Source organism: Lacerta agilis, chromosome 1 (assembly GCF_009819535.1).
Source record: "Lacerta agilis isolate rLacAgi1 chromosome 1, rLacAgi1.pri, whole genome shotgun sequence".
Taxonomy (NCBI): Eukaryota; Metazoa; Chordata; class Lepidosauria; order Squamata; family Lacertidae; genus Lacerta; species Lacerta agilis.
Window position 1 is genome coordinate 100,974,741 of NC_046312.1, and position 21,559 is coordinate 100,996,299.

A 21,559-nucleotide genomic window follows, 5' to 3' on the forward strand; every position below is an offset into this window, starting at 1 on the left:
ATGCCCTCCACTCCACAGCAGGGAGGAGTCATGTCCCAGCTGGTGGCCATTTTAATTGCCCCAGGCCAGCCACATTGTATGGTGGAAAGCCTGCCAAGCCAAATGTTTAAACTGCCCTACCAGGGGGAGCCAAGTGCGAGGAACCTGGATGGCGGGCCAGAGCGGCGAAGTTCTCACTCTGGTTCTCCAGTCAGGGTTACAAGCTTTTCCACTCCATGAAAGCATACCTGCAACTGCCAGAGGCTACAATCAAATCACCCTGCAAAGAAGTCAGTTGTCATGCTTTCACAAAGGCTAAATTGCGTAGAGCAGCTTGCTGTTTGAGTACAGTATCAAAATAAGTGACGAAGGTTATGGGAGGAAAAGAAGATAGTTAACAGGTTTAAAAAAATACATTAAAAAGAGCAAAATTGTGTGAAGCAGATTGCCGTTTCAGTGTCAAGAAAGGAGGTTACAGAAAAAAGAAAGATATTTAACTGTTCTAAAATAATATGTTTGCTTTGGCAAATGAGGAATTAAACCTTTACTTGGATGCTGTAGACTTTGGACACTCATGTAAGGGACACGTAAAATGAGTCAGACTCACAAAAAATCTGGGAAGTTTTAATGTGTGAGCAATACTACAGCATGTTCAATTGGAGCAGGCTTGCTGACCTCACAGATGAAAACACTATATAAGATCTGGCAGCCAGATGTTCCACTAGAAAGTCAGCAGCTGCTAGAAGGAGCCTTTCCAGACCCGCTTCAACGGTGACTGCAAAATACTCTTAACAGAAGATATGGTTGTGTTGATTTTTCTCTTTGCCTTGCTGTGGGATACAGCTGCTGGCTGGGGGTTCAAGGACGGAGTTCTACATAACTCTATCTGGTTAGGTAAGAGGTTTTTCATTTATTCGTTTTGTTTGTTCATTTGTTTCCATTTGCAAAGCCTTGGCTTCAGGGATACCCACCACGTTTTCCAAATCACTGCTTCAGTTGTCAAGTCCCGTTGATTTAAAGGCAGCATCTTGCTGCAGCCGAACAAGAATTCATTTGCATTGTATTGGCCAAATGTTCTTTATTTTACTTTAAAAAAAAAAGTGGTGCAGACATTTCATTTGTGGAAAAGAATGCCTCTGAAATATGAGCTGGGAGAATGATATTATCTGAAAGCTTCAGATGAATGGAAAGCTAAACCTCTAGAGAATGTGTGTGTGAGAGAGGGAGCAAAAGAAAGGGAGAACTAAACAGAAACAGCTGTGCAAGATACATATCAACATTTGCCTTGTACATATATGAAATTCCTTGATGCTTCATATACAGATGTTTTGGAAAATATACATTGTGAAAGAAGTGGTTGAAAAAAAAACACATTTCAGAGCAGTTGTACTTCCCCGTTCTCTGTATCCCATTTTTGTTCTCCTGTTTTTTCCTGCTGTCTTTTGACTTTCGTATGTCTTACTTATTCTAGCATCCTCCTGCCTTCCCTCTTATTTCAGAGCAGCTGAATTTTACTTAGGAAAATAAAGAATAGAGCCTGTTCAGTATCTCAGTAATGGTCTCTCTAGGCAGAACCAGAATTGGATGGAGAATTGGGATGGAGAGAACTTGACAAGGAGTGTGGAGTATTGTCAATAATAGCTCTGTGTCTTCTATAACATCTAGTTCCACTTTATACTGGCATAGAATAATAGAATTGCAGAGTTGGAAGAGACCCCCAAGGGTCATCTAGTCCAACCCCTTGCAATGCAGAAATCTTTTGCCCCAAAAGTGACCTCAGGGCTGCATTCTTAGCCATGAAGCACATCGCTGGGTAAATTCTCTGGCAGCTAACATAGAAACCCTAGAAAAAGTCTCAGGTGGCCAAGTTATTACTTACAAATGAAACAACAAAGTCTACCATACAAAGGTCCTTTAAACTCGGGCAGTCTTGTCCATTTAAACACAGCTGTTCTACAAGAACAGCGCATGCGCCGTGATGTCACGGTGCACACATGCAGCATCCCAGGTGGAGCGAGCAGCCGGCACCCCTTTCAACCGTGCGCTGCAGCCTTAAAACTTGCTGCGCCGCCACCGCACGGTCAGAAGGGGTGCTGGCAGCTCGCGCCTGCCATCTTGGGTGGGCACCCCTTCTGACCGTGCGGCGACGGCAAGGCAAGTTTTAAGGCTGCAGCACACGGTTGAAAGGGGTGCCGGCTGCTTCTGTGCAGTGGCACGGCAAGTTTTCATGCACTGCAGCCTTAAAAGTCGCCCTGCGCCGGTAGTGCCAATCGCGGGGGCGGGGCGCCACCCCAAGTGTCACCCCCCCAGGGCAGTACCTGGGGCGCACCGCCCCCCTGTCCCCTTGCTCCGCACCTGTCCAACTCCCATGCCCAATGGCAAGGGATGATGGGATCTGTAGTCCCAACGAAAACAGAAGGGCCATAGGTTCTCCTTGCCTACATTAATGGGTAGCAGCTCTCCAGGATTTCAGGAAGTGACATTTGCTTTTATCCTAGCCAACGTTTGATTGTTTATGGTGTACGGCTGCCTAACATAAAATTAGCCCTTTCAGAACCACTAGTAGAGTAATACCTAGGTCCTAATGATACTGGGAAGTATGCAAAGGAACAAAGACATGCTGAAACCCCAACGAAATCAATATGCAGTGTTGGAAGCTGATGGTGCTGATTGTGAAATCACATTGCAGTTTACTCTTTATTTCAGGGGTGGCCAACATGGTGCTGCCCTCCAGATGTTTTAGCTTACAGTTTCCATCAGCCTCAGCCTGCATGATGGAATGGTCAGTGGGATGCAGGGAGCTGTGGTCCACAACATCTGTTGGGTACCGCATTGGCAACTCCGGCTTTATTTAATTACAGGCACCGAGGAAGGGATGTGTTAATTGAGAACACAGCATGTGGGGCTTTACCATTCTTGTAATGCAGGGAGGTAAAGTTCCTATTTCTTTGTCTTGCAAGAGAAACATCTTCCTTGAGAGTAGCACTTGCACTGTGTGAAAAATCAGCATTTTCTTTAAACTCAAACTGCACAATATTTTAGCTGGGATAACACATTCTTTTTCCTGAGGTGACACCCACACCATACATTTAAAGCTGCTCGGAGATCTGCGCTGCTTGTCCCATTTGCTTCTCTAGACCAAGTTCAATATGTTACTATGAGCAAATAAATCCCTTAACTCAGAGGTTTTCAACCTTTTTAAGTCCATGGCTCCCTTGACCAACTGCATTCCTTCTGCGGCACCCCTGTGGGGCTTAGGAGCCCAGTTATGTCACCCCTCGCCTGCAGAACTGGCAGCCTCTCACCCTTTTTCGAACGCTCTCCCTTTTGGAGTGTTCCCTCAGCCTCCTCTCCCCTCTCCTTGGGAGTCCTCTGGGCAGCAGCTGCCGCTCACCCTGATCTCTGAGCTGCCTCCTCCTGCCCCAAAGAGAAGCACGTCCTCACACTGCCCCACAGGGGCTTGGGAAGAGGATGCGCCCAGCCTTAGTGGCCCAATGGAAACTGACCAAAGGTGAATGTGAGGACAGCACCTTACCTTGGGAGGTAGCAGTGGCAGCAGTGGGTACTGCCAGGCCTGCATGATGGAAAGGCTGCCCTTCAGCACTAGGCTCCCAGGCAGGCCTTGCTCACAGCAAGCACAAGAAAGGCCAGTGCAGCACCTGCCTGCCTGGCCCCCCACTTAACAACAACAACAACAACAACAACAACAACAACAACAACAACAACAATATTTGTATCTTGAGCGGCTAACAACAACTTGTCCTTCCATTCCCAACAGCAAGGGCTGGTGGACTGGCTGGCTGGGCTCCTTTGCCTCCTTGCTTGCTTTCTCTGAGGCCACCTCAGCTCCAGGTAACTAGCACTCCCTGGCCAGCCTCAGAAGGCACCATTCGCCTGGGGAGCTTGTGTCGGGGCTGCTGCAACAAACAGCTGTGCAAGCCTTGGCGAGGCAGAGATGCTAGAGGGAGGGACAGAGGCCAGTGTTGCCCGTGGCACCCCTGGCCATCATTCAAGGTGTTGATTTTAAAAGTGTTGATTTTAACCACACTTTTAATGTTTTGAATGCTGGCTTTAACTCTTTTTTTAATTAAAAAGTGTTTTATTTTATATTTTTGCAAACTGCTTAGAGCTTTTCCTCCAGTCAAAGGAGTACATGCATTTTTGTTACGCAAATTAATAAATATTCCACATACAGTACTTCAAAGTGTGATCCTTCTGCCTTCCTGCATTTTTTGGGGGGGGAGGAATCCTCCTGATCACTCTAGTGCAGAGATGTCCAACAGGTAGATTGGGATCTACTGGTAGATCCCCAGAAGGTTTTGGTAGATCGTGGTCGATCGCTGGGTCACTTTCCTTAGCGTAGGTAAAATAAAATCCTGCTCTGCCCCTTTGCTCCGCCCTCCATTGTTGCCTGATCTGCAGAATGGAAGACAGAGTTTAGTAAGTGATGCTGTTTGTTCCCCCAGCGATCTGTTGGTGAGTGGCTGATTCCCTTTCTCCCTTGAGTTTAGGCTCGAATTCTCAAAAACCAGGCCTTTCTTTCCCCCCCAAAAAAGCTCAACAACTTTGACCAGAACCCCCCAAAAGGGGGTAGATCACTGCCAGTTTTTAATTCTATGAGGAGATCGCAGTCTCTTGGGAGTTGGCCACCCCTGCTCTAGTGGATGTCTGCCCTGAAGTCCTGCTCTGATAGCAACACTGTGTGTTGGCACTAAAAGGAATAGGCCATGCAGCACGGGGTTCAGGTGGTTGTCAGGCTGTATGTATATGTATGCATTCCAGTTGTTTATACTTCACTTTTTCCAAAGGCTCAAAGTGGGTAAGCAGAAGTAAAACCAAAGACCCAGAAATAAAACAAAACAGCAAATCAACACTGTTGAAATTAAGTAAAACAAAAAAACCAAAAAAACTTAAATATGGATCAATTGAAAGTGAACAGAAACTATATATTGTACATCCTGTGTGCAATTTCTTACCAATAACTTCTCCAGCAGATTATTCCAGAGCTGAGCAGCAGTAATAAATACCATACTCCTTAGAACTACCATCTTAATCCAATTACACAGTGGAATAGAAAGGAAGGGATACTGCTGATATGGTTTGCTATAGGGGAAATATGGGAGACATGAGTTAGGATGAATTAATCTGTCAATTTTGTGTCTTTCTTTCAGATTCCCATTCTCCCCCCCCCCCATCTTAAATTCCATTCTCCACATTTCCACATGGAAATTCACTTTAGTGTGAATTTCTCCCAATAAACACATTTTTGCAAGCAGTTTTTGTATGTTATCCCAATTTAAGCTACAAGAAAGTGGTGGTGTTTCTGAGCTACCCACCTCTGGTGCCCCTGATAGAATAAGGGTTTAAATTTCTGTTGTGGAAAAAACTCGACGTCCAAGCCTTAATTCATTTACACAGCTCTCCCTCCTGAAAGCATAAATATTTCTAAGTGCACAGATGGGTTTGCGATCTGCATGGAACATTTGAGAAGAGTTTCGTCCAGGACTCCCAGGGATAATTATTTCCTGAGCCCTCTGCCATTTGAGAGGACAGCTTTTTACAGCTATTGTAATAGCATCCAGCTGGGGGATTTCCTGCTTTTTGGTGTCAGCACCAATCCTCTCATTTCTCCAATGCAAATGCATGCAACTCAACTCCATGGTACAGTCATAAAATCATAGAATTGTAGTGTTGGAAAGGATTCCGAGGGCAATGCAAGAATCTCAGCTAAAGCATCCATGACAGATGGCCATACAACTTCTGCTTAAAGACCTCCAGTGAGGGAGAGTCCACCGCCGTGACAATGTCTGCACCTCTCTGGGTAGTTATAGAAACTGGTCTGTATTGATGAGCTAAGGAAGCTAAGGAAATGAAACTGACCTATGAGTCGTTAGGCAGCTTTCAAAGGGGTCAAGTGTGGCTCAAGAGTATGTAGACAAATGAGATGAAAAGAAGCAGAAACTGTTGTATGCACTTACTAGGGAAGGAAATAACACTTATTATCTTCTCAATTACTCAGTAGGTAAGAGGAAGAAGAGAAAAATAGAGCATCAGCACAGCATACAAAGTTCCCATCATATACCCTGTTTCTCCTAGAATAAGACATAGCCATAAAATAAGCCATAGCAGGATTTCTATGCATTTGCGAAATATAAGCCCTTCCCCAAAAATAAGCCATACCCCGAAAATAAGCCATAGTGACGTGGTACCTCCCATTAAAACAGCCTGGGGAGGCGTGGCTATGCAGCGTACCGATGCGACACGGTTAAAATAAGACATCCCCTGAAAATAAGCCATACTGTGTTTTTTTGAGCAAAATAAAATAAAATAAGACAGTGTCTTATTTTAGGAGAAACACGGTAGCACAAGGGCAGCGCTATTTTTCCTAGAAAAAGGGGTGCCAAAACTCACAATTGAACACCACCCTTGTTCTCTTTGAATGGGAATGGCGTCCACTGGTTGTGGCTTTTTATTTATTTGAAACGTCTTAGTGCTGTTCTTCAACTAAAAATAACACCTCAAGGAGTTTGCAAATATTAATAATAAGACAGCCCCTGTCCCCAAGTTTATAATCTAAAAAAACCACGGCACAAAAGGAAAGGTGGGGGTGAGAAGAAAAGAAAAGCAAACCCAGGCACTTTCTCGGTCAGGGTTGTTGGAATGACCATCTGGAATGGAAAGATTTCAAGGAACAAAGAGTTGCTGGTCTTTCAGTAGAGCCAATGGGAATTGGAGTCCCACAACATCTGGAGGGACACGGCTTAACCATTTCTGGTATATACAGTGGATTTTTAATTCAAAAACTAAGGAGGAAGAGAAGGCAGAGTACAGATGCTAAAAGGCTGTCCATACCAATAAAATGATTTTTACAAGAGAGCAAGAGAGATGGAAGTTTCTGATTACTCTCAATAGATCTAGACCACCCACAGGAGCAGGTCAGAAAGACAGGCTGCTGTAGTTTCTGTAGCAACTACAAATAAAGTCCCATAGAAGACTATGAGAGAGCCAGTGTAGTGTAGTGGTTAAGAGCGGTAGACTCGTAATCTGGGGAACCGGGTTCGTGTCTCTGCTCCTCCACATGCAGCTGCTGGGTGACCTTGGGCCAGTTACACTTCTTTGAAGTCTCTCAGCCCCACTCACCTCACAGAGTGTTTGTTGTGGAAGGGAAAGGAGAATGTTAGCCACTTTGAGACTCCTTCGGGTAGTGAAAAGCGGGATATCAAATCCAAACTCTTCTTCTTCTTCTTCTTCTTCTTCTTCTTCTTCTTCTTCTTCTTCTTCTTCTTCTATCAAGGACAGCTTGTCCGTTATAAAATATATAATTTTTGGTTTGGTTTGGTTTTAAGATTGAAAAACCTACATTCTCTTGTTGACTTTTGAACAATGATACACTAATAAAAGATTATTATAACAATACCCACAAGAACTTACTAATAAAAGTACCCTGTGTTGCATCCAGGAACTTGCCCAAATAAATTAAACGTGGGAAGCAACCATTTCCCCCTAATTATCACTGCCTTCCTAGCAATACTTTTGAGCTTTTAATAAGCTTTTAATAGCCACGTGACTATTTTTGTTAACTGACTTTCTTTTCTACCATCTCCTATTCTCACAGGGTGTTTTATAACGGTTGTGTACCAGGGGCTCTTGTATTGTTGCTTCGTTTTGTTTATATGTGACTTATGCTGAATGATTATTTCATTCCCTGCACTGTTCCAAGAGAGCAGCGTGACATTGACGGGCCTTTCCAGGCACATTTGGTCTCCTGGGAGGACCACGCAGCGGTTTACTGCTATAGGTAGCCAAACGACATCAGGCAAATGTCTCTCTTGTGAAATAATAACTCTTTAACAACAACTATACATCTAGCTGTAGCTGCTAATTAAAAGGGATTCCTTCCTCCAACTAGGACAGCTATTGCAGGTCCTTTGTTGTGGGGAAGATGACAGTTGCTATCCCAGGAGCTCACTCTGATGAGGGGTGAAAGGGGGCATGTGCAATGGGAAGTAGGTTAGGGGGTTGGCAAACAGCATCACATGTGGGGGGGGGGGGGGTTGCACGCAACATAGGACAAACTTGGCACAAACTCATTCATCCAGCAGGAGTAGAGAAATCTCTGTCCTTGGCTGCCATGAGTAAAATGCTGGCCAGCAAAAGTGACAAAACCCCAAGGTTCTTCTGCTTGCAAATGCACTGTGTTATTCCTCGCTTTAAGTTTTCAATTCATACATAACTGGATGAAATTTTTTGTTGTTTAGTTGTTTAGTCGTGTCCGACTCTTTGTGATGCCATGGACCAGAGCACACCAGGCACGCCTGTCTTTCACTGCCTCCTGCAGTGAACACTGTCCAACCATCTTGTCCTCTGTCGTCCCCTTCTCCTTGTGCCCTCCATCTTTCCCAACATCAGGGACTTTTCTAGGGAGTCTTCTCTTCTCACGAGGTGGCCAAAGTACTGGAGCCTCAGCTTCAGGATCTTTCCTTCCAGTGAGTACTCAGGGCTGATTTCCTTCAGAATGGATAGGTTAGATCTTCTTGCAGTCCATGGGACTCTCAAGAGTCTCCTCCAGCACCACAATTCAAAAGCATCAATTCTTCAGCGATCACCCTTCTTTATGGTCCAGCTCTCACTTCCATACATCACTACTGGGAAAACCATAGCTTTAACTATACGGACCTTTGTCGGCAAGGTGATGTCTCTGCTTTTTAAGATGCTGTCTAGGTTTGTCATTGCTTTTCTCCCAAGAAGCAGGCGTCTTTTAATTTCGTGACTGCTGTCAGCATCTAAAGTGATCATGGAACCAAAAAAAGTAAAATCTCTCACTGCCTCCATTTCTTCCCCTTCTATTTGCCAGGAGGTGATGGGACCAGTGGCCATGATCTTGGATTTTTTGATGTTGAGCTTCAGACCATATTTTGCACTCTCCTCTTTCACTCTTATTAAAAGGTTCTTTAATTCCTCCTCACTTTCTGCCATCAAGGTTGTGTCATCAGCATATCTGTATCGAATAAACTTGCCTTAGGTATGGGGTGTACTGGAATCTGCATGTTCCTGCCAGGAAGAATCACATCCCCCACTTCCAGTTTCGTAGATTCATTGGCTCAGGAATATTTGTTGCAATAAACATTTGCTGAAATTTGTTGTTGTTAGCCAAGTTGGAAGAACTTAAGAAGATGGGGGAATATAATAACCTGACCTTTCTGCCAAAAAAAAGAAAAGAAAAAGGTTTTTCATACCACATCATCCAGTCTTTGTGGGGGTCTAGGCAGGGGACATGTCCTGTACTAATATTATAATCAGTGTTCATGGGGTGATTCAGTGTTGGCAAAATTACTCAACATCGACAATCCAGTGTAAAAGGCCTTCATTAAATCAAAATTACTGGATACTGTTTATTCCCCTCCCTTTCACCCCCCTCTGTTACCTGGTTTTTTCTGTGTCAACACATTTTTATATGCAACAGTAAAATCCAATAGGTTTTTTTTAAAAAAAAAGATGTTGGTTTCAAGTTGTGAAACTCTCATTATTACTCTGACTGCAAAATTCCCAAATCCCTATTCTACTTGGGCTACAGTCCTATGCGTGCCTCATTTGGGAACAAGTTCTGATTAATTTTCCAAGCCAGCTTCCATAGGAGTAGGCCATTATTCAAATGTTTGAGCATCCCAAATCTATGGGTATTTAAACCATTCTGAGCTGGCTGTATTGAATTTCTTTCAACAGGTTAGCCCAGGCATTCATAATTTTGTTACCATTTTGTCTTTCTGTAACCATTTCCTCTAATAGCTGTAGAACTTGCACTTTGGCACCTTACAATTTCTTTCTGCAACCGCCGCAAGCAGCAGAGATGAAGTAGTAGGTAGTAGAGATAGACAAACAAATATTGGTGTGATGGGGCCTGTTGGTTAGAAATCATGAACTAAACCTGGTGGCCAGTCCTGTTTTGCAGAACAAGTACAAACCAGAGTTGCCCAGTTTAAACAGTGTGGCAAAGAATGGTTTACCTCAAATCAGAAAAGGGAGGAAGGAATCACTGTGGAGGAAGGAACATTCTATCCTGAATCAACTTGAAGACTCTAATTCTAATAATGCCAAACCACAGTTTAGGCCAGGGATGAGGAACCTGTGACCCTCCAGATAGTGTTGGACTCCTGCTGTCATAATCCTATTTTTGCTAGCTGAGGCTGGTGGGATTTGGAATCCAACAGCACCTGAAGGACTACAGGTTCTCCGTCCCTGGTTTAGGCATTGCATCTGAACCAGCCAAAGAACCACATGTGGGACCTGACTGGGCATGAAACGTGGACAGCAGGGACACATTGTGACCGAGAGGGCCAAATCTTAGTAAAGGGCAGGCATGGGAGGAAAGGATGAACTGGGAACTTAAGCATGGATGAATAAGTAGACAGCCATAGGCATGACCAGTAGGATAAGTGAGGAAGACCCAAGAGATCTAGGAACTCAGCAGTAAAGCATTTAACCTTGAGAATTTAATTGCCAGCCTAATTTCAAATTTAAACTAGCTTGAGACTTTTTTGCATTCAATTTAACTGTTATTGGCTCCCCCCAAGCAAATTTTGGAGTCATAAGTGTGTGTGTGTGTGTGTGTGTGTGTGTGTGTGTTATGTTGCTGAGGATTAATTTTTAAGGAATCCCTAGCCCCTTCTCAATCTACTGTCCCCAATGCTCTTTGATTAAAAGCTATCTCAGGCTTGAAGCTAGTTTCTGTACCTAATGTGCATGTGCCCTGATGCCATCTGTGGATGCTAAAATTAATGTTACTCGCTGTCAGAAGAGCAATGGCAGAATTCCCTCACTGACACCCAGAGAAGATTTGATAGATTGCTCATGTTCGCATTACAAGGTATAGCATCCTAGGCTAAACGGTTGGTGGCCGTGAAGAGTAGGACACCTGTTGATTCCTCAAAACTTTGTTTCCTTTGTTTTAAAAAGAAAAGAAAAAGATCACTGTTTGTTGCTTTGTCTTCACAGAACGAGCAGCAGGAGTATACCATAGAGAAGCAAGGTCTGGAAAATACCAGCTCACATATGCAGAAGCAAAAGCAGTGTGTCAGTATGAAGGAGGACATCTAGCCACATACCAGCAGCTGGAGGCTGCAAGAAAAATAGGTATGATGAGCACACAATATATGGGATCATTTGGCAATCTGGTCCAGCAGGAATTCTCCTGCATGCCACAAAGTCCCCCAAAGTGAAGAAGAGCTACATAAAACCACTGGGCTTTCAGCGAGGAAACTTCCTACTGTGGCATTCCTGTGCCGGCTATGGCTGATAGGAGTTGTAGTCCAAAACATCCAGAAGGCAAGAGATGGGGGAAAGCTGCCCGGAGTGCATTTTCCCCTTTGATGTTCACACAAACTGTCCGCACTGTTGATTGTTCAATGATTGAGTCTAATTTCAGTTCACTCATCTGTTTCCTTTTCTGTTAAAAACACATCTGTACGAACAATGCTGTTTGTTACAGAAATTGACTTGTAAGTAATACCGAGGATGAAAGTTACAGGTAGGTAGCCGTGTTGGTCTGCCGTAGTCGAAACAAAATAAAAATAATCCTTCCAGCAGCACCTTAGAGACCAACTAAGTTTGTTATTGGTATGAGCTTTCGTGTGTATTCTGAAGAAGTGTGCATGCACACAAAAGCTCATACCAATAACAAACTTAGTGGGTCTCTAAGGTGCTACTGGAAGGATTTTTTAAAAATTTTGTTTCAACCAAGGATGAAAGTTTAAGAACCCTATGGACATGGATTGAAATCAGTTTTGTTTTATTAATCTCCATTATATCAAGGCCACACACTATTCCCAATGTGCTACTTGGCTGTAGGTCATAGCTAATTCAATGGGACTTACATCCAAGTGGTAAAGGTATGTGCAGCACAATCCTATACAGTACAATGTCTACTCTGAAATAAGCCCCATTGAGTCCCATGGGACTTGCTCCCAAATTAACAGGTATAGGAATGGTGTAAAAGGGATAATTGTTGGAGCTGTTGTTCAACACTACTGATGTGTGAGCTCAAGAATCAATTAATATAAGTGGCTTCAATAAAATAAAATGTGCACAACCCCACACAGCATGTGAACAAGCCTAGAAAGATGCAATCTGGCGACCAAGCAAGCAACCAAAATGATTAATTGCCATACCATTTGATAAATGAGTACAGTGTGTGATAAATGGCCCTCTCACACACTTCTGACTCTTTTGCTAACTCCTCCACCTAGAAAGTTATCATTCTAAGTTGTGGTACATTTTTCTAGATCTCGGAACAGACCTGGGACATGTCAACCTCTCAATTTTAGGCTGAGATGCTTATTTCATAGAGCTGAAACTCTCCCAGACTTGTCAGCACTAAGGTAGTCTTAAGCAAGGTGGTAATAGGCTGTTTTTCTCTACATCTCTACAACCATGGGCTTCTAGTTGCACTAGTGTGATGAGTGATATTAACCTGAGAGTACCTGAAGATAATGCCAGGCAACAGGGATGCAAGAGAGGTAACTGCCTTGGGGAGTGAATGCCCGAATATCAGTAACACTAGTCCAACATCTTTAAAAAGCTGTTCTAAGACTAAGATCTAGTAAGCATCTGCACCCAATTGTTGTTTATTAGTTTAAAGTGAAAACAGCCCTTTTCATTGTTAAGAAAGATGACACATTTTCTAAGTACAGTGTTTCCATCATAAGCCAGCACTGGCCGTACATGGCATGTCCTTCCATCCCTCAGGGTTTCATATGTGTGCGGCTGGCTGGTTAGCGAAAGGAAGAGTTGGCTATCCCATTGTCAAACCTGGAAGCAACTGTGGCTTTGGGAAGACCGGGATTGTGGATTACGGCTTTCGGCTCAACAGGAGCGAGAAGTGGGATGCTTACTGCTTCAACCCTAATGGTGAGTGTGCAACAAACAACATTTTCGTAAGGCTGTATCTTTTACCCTGTGATTGCAAACGTGTGTGCTTTTTAATACTCTCAAGAGAAATCCCAGAGCCAGTACTTGATTGCTCCTTTCTAATGGGCCTCATTACATATTACATAACCCAAGGAACTCCATAGCAATGTAGCACCTATTTCATAATCCGCTGGCAGTATTTTATGGAGTGGGGAGCCACCCTAAATCACCTGCTTCTTTTCCAAGTCAGTGGGGTTTTCCTTCCCCTCTGGCTAGCATAAATGTTCTGATTAGCAGAAAAACAACTACCCAGAGATTTGTGGATTTAAGCTTCTTCTATTCAGGGCTGTGGTTGATAAATTTCCTTTTCCCCCTGGGATCGTATGTAGGGAAAAAGGGAAATATCTGTTCGGCACCTAACTTTTCATACATACATACATACATACATACATACATTTTTTGTTGTTCAGTCGTTCAGTCGTGTCCGACTCTTCGTGACCCCATGGACCAGAGCACGCCAGGCACCCCTATTCTCCACTGCCTCCCGCAGTTTGGCCAAACTCATGTTAGTAGCTTCATGTTGGATGCCTTCCGACCTGAGGGGCTCATCTTCCAGCGTAACTTTTATATGCCTGTTGTCTTTGTCCATGGGGTTTTCTTGGCAGGGATACTGGAGTGGGTTGCCAGTTCCTCCTCCAGGTGGATCACGTTTGGTCCAAACTCTCCACTATGACCTGTCCATAGCTTCCCTGAGTAATTCAAGCCCCTTCGCCACGACAAGGCAGTGATCCATGAAGGGGCATACATACATACATACCTTCTAGTTCTTAATTCAGCCTCCCTGAAATTCTAAGAGGCAAATTTTGTTTTTATTTTGCAAATAAAGCTAACTGAAGATAAGGACACTTCTGGGAAACAACTTTCCCAGTAATGGTAGTATAATAAATAAATAAATAAATAAATTTTATTTATACCCCACCCTCCCCGGTCGAGACCAGGCTCAGGGTGGCTAACCCCAGATATATAATATATTAAAAACACAAAATCAAATGATTAGTTTAAAATACAATTCAAAATCACATTTAAAATAAAAATAACTTTTAAATAAAATTAAAAGTTCAATGGATAGTACCTTGAAGACCAGCTACCTGCTAGCATACGGATTTGGTGCCTGAGTGTCCAAACTCTAAGGATGGAGCATCATATTATTCAGGAATTAAACTTAAGTAATTAAGCACGAAATAAATACCTTCATAAAAAAAGCTGCACGACAAGGATCTACTGCCCAAAATGGCATCCCGTGTTGAGTTTTCCCATTTATCTTGTTGCATCACTTACCCCTCTATTGAGCGATCATGATGCTATCTACCGTATGTCTTGCTAGAAGCTACCAATAATGGGGGAAATGGGTGGAAAATATACAGTGTGGTGATGTCACATGGTCACGGACCCGACACATTTCAGCAACAGCTCCATATTGAGGGTGATATTGTTCTCCAACAAACAATGGCTCACTAAAAGTCACCCAGCTTTCACAGAAATAAAGTAGGATTTAAAACAAGGTACAAGTTAAAACAAAGTAAAGGTGAAGGACCCCTGACAGTTAAGTCCAGTTGCAGATGATTCTAGGGTTGCGGCGCTCATCTTGCGTTACTGGCCGAGGGAGCCGGCGTACAGCTTCCAGGTCATGTGGCCAGCATGACTAAGCCGCTTCTGGCGAACCAGAGCAGTGCACGGAAACGCCGTTTACCTTCCCGCCGGAGCGGTACCTATTTATCTACTTGCACTTTTTGGCATGCTTTCAAACTGCTAGGTTGGCAGGAGCTGGGACTGAGCAACGGGAGCTCACCCCGTCGCGGGGATTTGAACTGCCGACCTTCTGATCGGCAAGCCCAAGAAACTCATTGGTTTAGAACACAGGGTGCAAATTAAATCTGCATCACTAATCTGCTGCTTTGACCATTCCTTTCCCTTCCCAAAGCTCAGGGCAGACTTTGTGCAGTTTCCTATCAATGACAACGTCCTGGAGACCTCTGAAATCTTTGTGAACATCCATTCATTTGCCAAATTTACTTCTTGAAAAGGAATTAAGAGGAAAACAGCTGCTTGCGCAGGCAGGGCAAGTCCCCAGGCAGCATCAGTCCCAGAGCCCAGCAACATCCAGGTTTACTTCTTTGCTCTTGCCAAAGTCTTGTTTTCTGCAGGCAGTGGCATCAACTCTAAAAGACTGACATAGCCCTATGCTTGATTTTCAGGAAAGCCCAATGCTTTCTGGCTAGCCTCCCAAACAGGCCTGAGGGACTCGGCTTTTCCTGTGATTGCTTCTGTTATTTGGCCTCAGGCTGAGAACCCACAGCACTTCATTCTAGAATCAACGGAGACTGAGTACTTTTGCTGAGGGGCTTATTGACACTTCTTCTTGTCCCACTGGGGAAACCGCTCTTTAGCACTCAATCAGAGCAAACTTCTTCTTTTTTATGGATTCGCATTTGCTCCGATTTAGCCCTAAAAAGCAGGTTTTCTCTGAGAAAGGAGTGAGGGAGAGAGACTCTGGGGCAAGAGGCTGCAATGGGCGCAGTTCACCCTTTTGTTGCATCGGGAGGGGGTCGCTGCGTGCTTCTGCAACCATGGCATAGGCAGAGTTTGCAAAAGCAGCAGCAGAAGCCAAGAAGCTGAAGACCCAACCAACAGATCAAGAAATGCTGGGTATCTACAGCCATTACAAGCAGGCCACAGTTGGAGATGTACATACAGACCGTCCTGGGATGCTTGATTTCAAAGGCAAGGCCAAATGGGATGCCTGGAATTCCTTGAAAAGAATGTCCAAAGAAGATGCAATGAAAGCATATATTTAAAAAGTGGAAGAGCTGAAGGAAAAATATGGAATGCAATAAACCCCTTTCCTGCATGCCTTTAAATGGAATCATGCCTTACTCTACTAACTTAAATTGTGTTATATGGTATGGCAGTGCCAAGACTTGTTGCCACTTTCTATAATTAATAGCTGTGTAAATTTATTTCTGATGGTTAGTATCAAATTCAGAAAAAAAGAAAGGAGTGAGGCAAGGGGAGAAATTGCTCACTTAGACTTGTGCTTTCTATGCACAAGACAAGTGGAAATGTGGACAAACGCAAAGTCTAGATCTGTTCCTCCTCCTCCTCCTCCTCCTTCGTTGTCCCGCAAAGCATTTCTTGAGAATGAAATGACAAAGGGGCAGTAAAAACGAAAAACAGTATCAGGGACAAAGCTTTATTGTTCTGTGCTACTTACTTTTATTTTATTTTTTAATCCTATGAGTAACAAGGTCAAATTATGTCTGCTGAATTATACCATTGGAGACTGTGTGCTGGAATTTAAGTGGTTTGGGTTTGGAGATCATGTGGAAGTTGCTTGCCTGGCAGTGTCAGAAGAAGATTCCAAAATGATTGTTTGTTTGTTTTAAATGAACATGTATTCATGTGCCTATGAATACAGTAAATGCAGTCTTAAACCTAATTATATTGCTTTTCCTTTAACAGTGCTGGAATACTATAATAGCTCACCATCAAAAACAGCATTGTTTTCTGGTGTAGGAAACATTTTCTTTCCTTTTGCCATCTTGTAAATGCCATCATTGCAGCAGCCAGGTTCACGTGTTTAGTACATGAAGCACTGTGGTGACTTGCACTCTCTGAGAAATGGTGGAGGAAACCACACTCTGCAGTAATCAATGTGAAGTCAAAACAAAAAGCTGTGTATATGTGCCTGAATAAGCAACTGAGTAACCTCTCAGGGGAGGAGAACCCTCACAGATGTTGAACATGTCAGGGAAAAGAGGGAGAGGCAGCCCATTATTCTTAGAATTCAGTTTAGTCAGCCTCTCTCTGCCTCCTGTTTGGCTGTCTCCTCTGAGAGGCAAGCTAGATCTTTTCCAAATGTATTGTTTGGGTGGTGAGCATCATCATCAAACCAAGCTGTTGACCTTGGCTGGTTTACGTCTGTTCCTTTCATTTGGGGGGGGGGTGGTCTTCGCAAGTGATATTATTCAACTTGGAGGTAATAGCCAAACTTCCACTGTGGGGATAAAAGCAATGGATAATATTGCAATATGCAGTATTGTTTTAGCCTACATTCCATACATTTCAAGCACATTCAACACACGTGTGAAAAGCACAAACTACAATTCCCAGGACTTAACTCTTTCAGCTTCAACCCAACCTGCAATGAGGGTCTAATACTGTGTGGCAACACTGTAGGGTTGTTATAAACCACTCTGCAACTAAACTTTCATTCTAAAGGGGCTACAGACTTCATTTAAAAAAATGAAAGCTCAAAGTTGGGGCTCCCTGCTGGCTCTGGGTCTAGTAGAGCAGTACTCTTTATATCCTTCTTTTTGTACTCTGGCGGGCAACTCTCCCTTAAACAGTAGAAAAACAATACAATATGATTATATGGATGTGGCAGATTACAGTGATGGCCGGTGCCGGTATTAATTTTGGTTACCTGTGTCTCGCTGCAAGTCTTCTCTGACACTGTGACAGCCCAATTCAAAAAGCAAATTCCCCCTTCTTTTATTTCTGTCCTAGGAAAAGCCTGTGGTGGAATCTTCACAGACTCAAAGCACATCTTTAAAACCCCTGGCTACCCAAAGGAATATGAAAACGATCAAACTTGTTATTGGCATATAAGAGTGAAATACGGCCAACGGATTCAAATTCAGTTTCTCGACTTTGATCTCGAAGACGATACAGCGTGCATGGCTGATTACTTAGAAATATATGACAGCTATGACGACGTAAATGGTTTTGTCGGCAGGTAAAACAATTTCCACATCTTTCTTAACACATTACGCCATACAGGGGCGTGGAGACTTCATCCAGGAAATAAAAAGACTACCACCACATTTTATGCTCATTATAAACCACATAGCTTCCCATCCTGGTAATTATAATTTGTTAGAGGTGCCTGGAATTGTGGCTCTCTGAAAAGTAAACTACACTTCCCGGGTTTTGCTGGGGGAAAGCCGCATGCTATAAACATACGGTGTAGATATGACATACAGCTATTATTTGGATATGTTTATCCCACCCAGTCTCAGAGGTTCTGAACAATAACATCATTTATTTACACAAACAGCGAACTAAGAAGTGTTACTGGTAATAACCACACACTTTTTCCAACGTCCCCCCACTCCTTGGTTTCTTGCCCTTTTAGATCCAATCCAGGAACCCTTCCAAACTCATTCATTGGAAGTATGTTGCAATCCCAGTCAATCCCCACCCATTCCCCGACTTTGCAATTCGTCCAAAATATTAAGGGCAGAGAGAAATCAGCTTAATTGTGGTCTCTTGCCTCTCATTCAAGTGAAGTTATTGAGCTTCCCATCAATTGGGGATTTCCTCTCAATACGCATAATACCAGATTCAGATGAGTGATTTGCATCAGGACCACAGCATGGGGAAACAAGTCTAAAACCCTACTCCATGCTTGCCTTGATCTCTTTATCAGCCCTCCCAGCTGACACAATTTGCATGTCTAAAAGCTGAAGTTGGCCTTCATTTACTAAAATGTTGAGATTTCAGATAACCAGTTTTCTATCAACCATGCAAACAGAATTGCACATGGCAAGGGGAGATTATCATCATGGTTAATACATTCAAAAGAAGCAAAGTTCTGTGTTATGTGTATAGGCCACTGGCCTTTTTGTTCCTCCATGTTAAATCTCAGTCCCTGAAAAGGTCCCTACAGTATTTGTACCAAGCATGACAAATATGTTGAGAAGTATCCAAAATCAATTTAGGACTTCAGCCACTTTGCAAGTTACCATTGTTGTGGCATGGGAGTTACTTCTATGTGATTACTGGTATCTTACCTGATGTCTTCTACACATCATAATGGTGGGATCTAAACTGATCCTTCATGATAGATCCCCCAGTGTAAGTTCAAGCTGATATTGGTCTGGCAAAGGCTTACTGGTAGGTAGCCACTGCATCAAGTGTGTTACTGAATTTTGGCTTGCCTATATTTAACCAGTAAATCAACTGTCATGTCTTTCAGGTATTGTGGAGACGAACTTCCAGAAAATGTAATCAGCACAGGTAATATTATACACACGCACACCTCCACACAACCATGGACTAAGACAATAACATTTACTTCTCAGACTCTTAAGAAGTACTGCACAACAGAACTTTCCATCCAGAGAGGTCATAACAAAGGCCAATTCACAGAAGCAGAATGGTTGAAGTATTATAAACCTCTGCATTACTTCCTAGGGCGGGGATGGAGAACCTGTGGCCCCAATAGATGTTGATGGACTAAAAATCCCATCTTCCCTGGCCTTTGGGACTGATGGGAGTTGGGAGTCCAACAACATCACAAAGACAACAGGTTTCCCATTCCTGTCCTACTCACATGCCGAGTGGCATTTATTATCTTTGACAGTGTTTCTGAGCGCACTTAAGAGAAGAATGCTACCATGTGTTTTGGGAGAATGAATGAGAAATTCAAAAATTCTTTGAAGTTTTATTGGGGGGGTGGGTGTTTCCTCAATGGAAGTAATTTTTCTCTTTCTCTGTTTCTCGTCCTAGGTAATGTAATGACACTGAAGTTTTTGTCCGATGCTTCAGTAACGGCAGGAGGCTTTCAGATTAAATACATTGCTTTAGATACACCCAAAAAGAGTGATGGGAAAAATACAACTACCCAAGACAACAAAAATTACTTAGCTGGAAGATTTGGCATTGTATAAAAGAACATTGACATGAAAGAAGAATTTGCCTTGGATGTTTATTAAAGACATTCCCCTATCCCCAAGCACCTACTTGATGTTCCTCCCAGTGGATCCTATTCTCCATAATTTCCTGTTACCTCCTCCCAATGTGATCTCTCTTTTTTGCTGATCTTCAGTGACCCTTACAACCTCAAAACAAAATAAAAAATCCTTCCAGTAGCACCTTAGAGACCAACTCTGAAGAAGTGTGCATGCACATGAAAGCTCATACCAAGAACAAACTTAGTTGGTCTCTAAGGTTCTACTGGAAGGAATTTTTTTAATTTTTATTTTGTTTTGACTATGGCAGACCAGCACGGCTACCTACCTGTAACCATACAACCTCAGTGATACACACCACTTTGGACTGATGCTTCCCACCATCAAGTGATTCCTCCCTTGACTTTATCTGCTTCTGTACCTGTCACCATAAATGGGTTTAAAAGCCTGTTGTTTTTGTTTCAAGTTTTTAGCTAAAGTTCCAAGGGGCCATGCGATTGTGTGCAAATAAGTCCCCTTCCACAGCTGCTCAGTGTTAGCCACTTTGAATTGTATGCAGTGATCATTTCCTTGAGCCAAAAAGATGAAGAAATATTTACTCATAGACCCTATAATCATTGTACTACATTTGATGTATTATTGAGATTTCTAAATATATATTTATCAAACTTCAAGAGCCATGTTTTCCCCTTTGGGGGGGCAGGTCACTCTGTTTCCAAATTAAATTCAAAATTAAGGCAATTTATTTGCTTAATTAATATGATGATGGAATCCTGACTCCATTTTCAGGTTTACAAGTTCCTTTGCAATCAGTAGAATGTCACTGAACTCAGACTACAGACTAATATTCACAGATTATGTGGAAGGTGAAACAGTCAAACCAGATTAAATTGTCAGTGATGTCTGTGAACTGGCCAGCAAAACTACAAGGTTCTAGTTCAGGAAAGTCAAGGATGGGGCTCAGCAAAAGCCTCAGAATAGATAATTAAAAACCAGTCTTCTGGAACCCGAAAAGCCACAGCTCAGTGGTAGAATATATAAAGGCAGCATCCCATCAGTGCAAGGATTTACATGTGTGCAATGGAACTCTGCGCTGCACCTTCCTCAAATCAGACTTTCACAAATTCTGGCAGACACACTGACCAACACTGGCTGCCTCACATTCCACTGCATCTCTCCTCCTCCAGACGTGCCCTGATAAGGACACCCGTTGCTGGGGAGAAATCTTGTTGCTAACCAGAAGTTTTAGACATGCCTCAAGGATGCGCTTCAAGGCCATCCTTCAAGGTTCGTTTCAAGTTTGGCAATACAGCAACAAAAATCTGTTCTAGGGTTTTCTCCAACACTGTGGAGCAGATTTGGGGAGGTTGTGGGATACACATGTAAACAGTGGTGTAGCGAGGGCAGAGCATAGGGGGCGGGGCGCCCCGGGTTCCAGCCTGGGGAGGGTGACACTCTGCACCACCCCACCCGCCGCGAGTGCGACTCCCAAGCCGCCACCCGGTAGTCAAGGTGGACTGCGCATGTCTGCAGCAGACTGCGCATGTGTGGACATGCGCAGTCCGCACAGGCTGCTGCGGATATGCATGGTCTGCCCGGACTCCCAAGCCACCGCCCGACACCCCTTTTCCATCCCTTCCGTGCGGTGGCTGCTTGCGCAGAAGGCCTGCCGGGTGGCGGCTTGCGAGTCGCAGCAGACTGACTCCCAAGCCACTGCCCGGCCACACACACCCATGTGAGTGGAACTCCCAAGCTGCCGCCGCTGCATGGAAGGGGTGCCGGGCGGTGGCTTGGGAGTCCGGGTGGACTGCCCATGTCCGCAGCAGTCCACCCGGGCTGCGCTCCGTAGCGCATGAGTCATGACGCATATGCTACAGAGAGAGGCCCCGCCCCTGGGGGGTGTCGCTTGGCTTATCGCTCCCGGC

The 21,559-nt window shown here is 43.7% G+C and overlaps 2 protein-coding genes across 2 annotated transcripts; both read left to right on the forward strand.

The window, feature by feature from the left end:
* Positions 1-657: 657 nt before the first annotated feature.
* TNFAIP6 (TNF alpha induced protein 6) lies at positions 658-19,775 on the forward strand. Its single transcript, XM_033164564.1, has 6 exons — positions 658-873; positions 10,972-11,109; positions 12,721-12,882; positions 17,449-17,677; positions 18,920-18,960; positions 19,453-19,775. Exons 1-6 carry the CDS (start codon positions 780-782, stop codon positions 19,611-19,613), a joined length of 825 nt encoding a protein of 274 aa, XP_033020455.1. The 5' UTR covers positions 658-779; the 3' UTR covers positions 19,614-19,775.
* LOC117055179 (acyl-CoA-binding protein-like) lies at positions 15,515-15,761 on the forward strand. The gene has a single exon (XM_033164577.1). It carries the CDS (start codon positions 15,582-15,584, stop codon positions 15,735-15,737), a length of 156 nt encoding a protein of 51 aa, XP_033020468.1. The 5' UTR covers positions 15,515-15,581; the 3' UTR covers positions 15,738-15,761.
* Positions 19,776-21,559: the final 1,784 nt, after the last annotated feature.

Bases quoted from the DNA above. Each gene is read 5' to 3' on its own strand.
- TNFAIP6 (XM_033164564.1), top strand. From the start codon at position 780: ATGGTTGTGTTGATTTTTCTCTTTGCCTTGCTGTGGGATACAGCTGCT. The intron at 11,110-12,720 runs GTATGATGAGCA...TCCATCCCTCAG, and splicing joins GGAGGCTGCAAGAAAAATAG to GGTTTCATATGTGTGCGGCT. The intron at 12,883-17,448 runs GTGAGTGTGCAA...TTTCTGTCCTAG, and splicing joins TTACTGCTTCAACCCTAATG to GAAAAGCCTGTGGTGGAATC.
- LOC117055179 (XM_033164577.1), top strand. From the start codon at position 15,582: ATGCTGGGTATCTACAGCCATTACAAGCAGGCCACAGTTGGAGATGTA.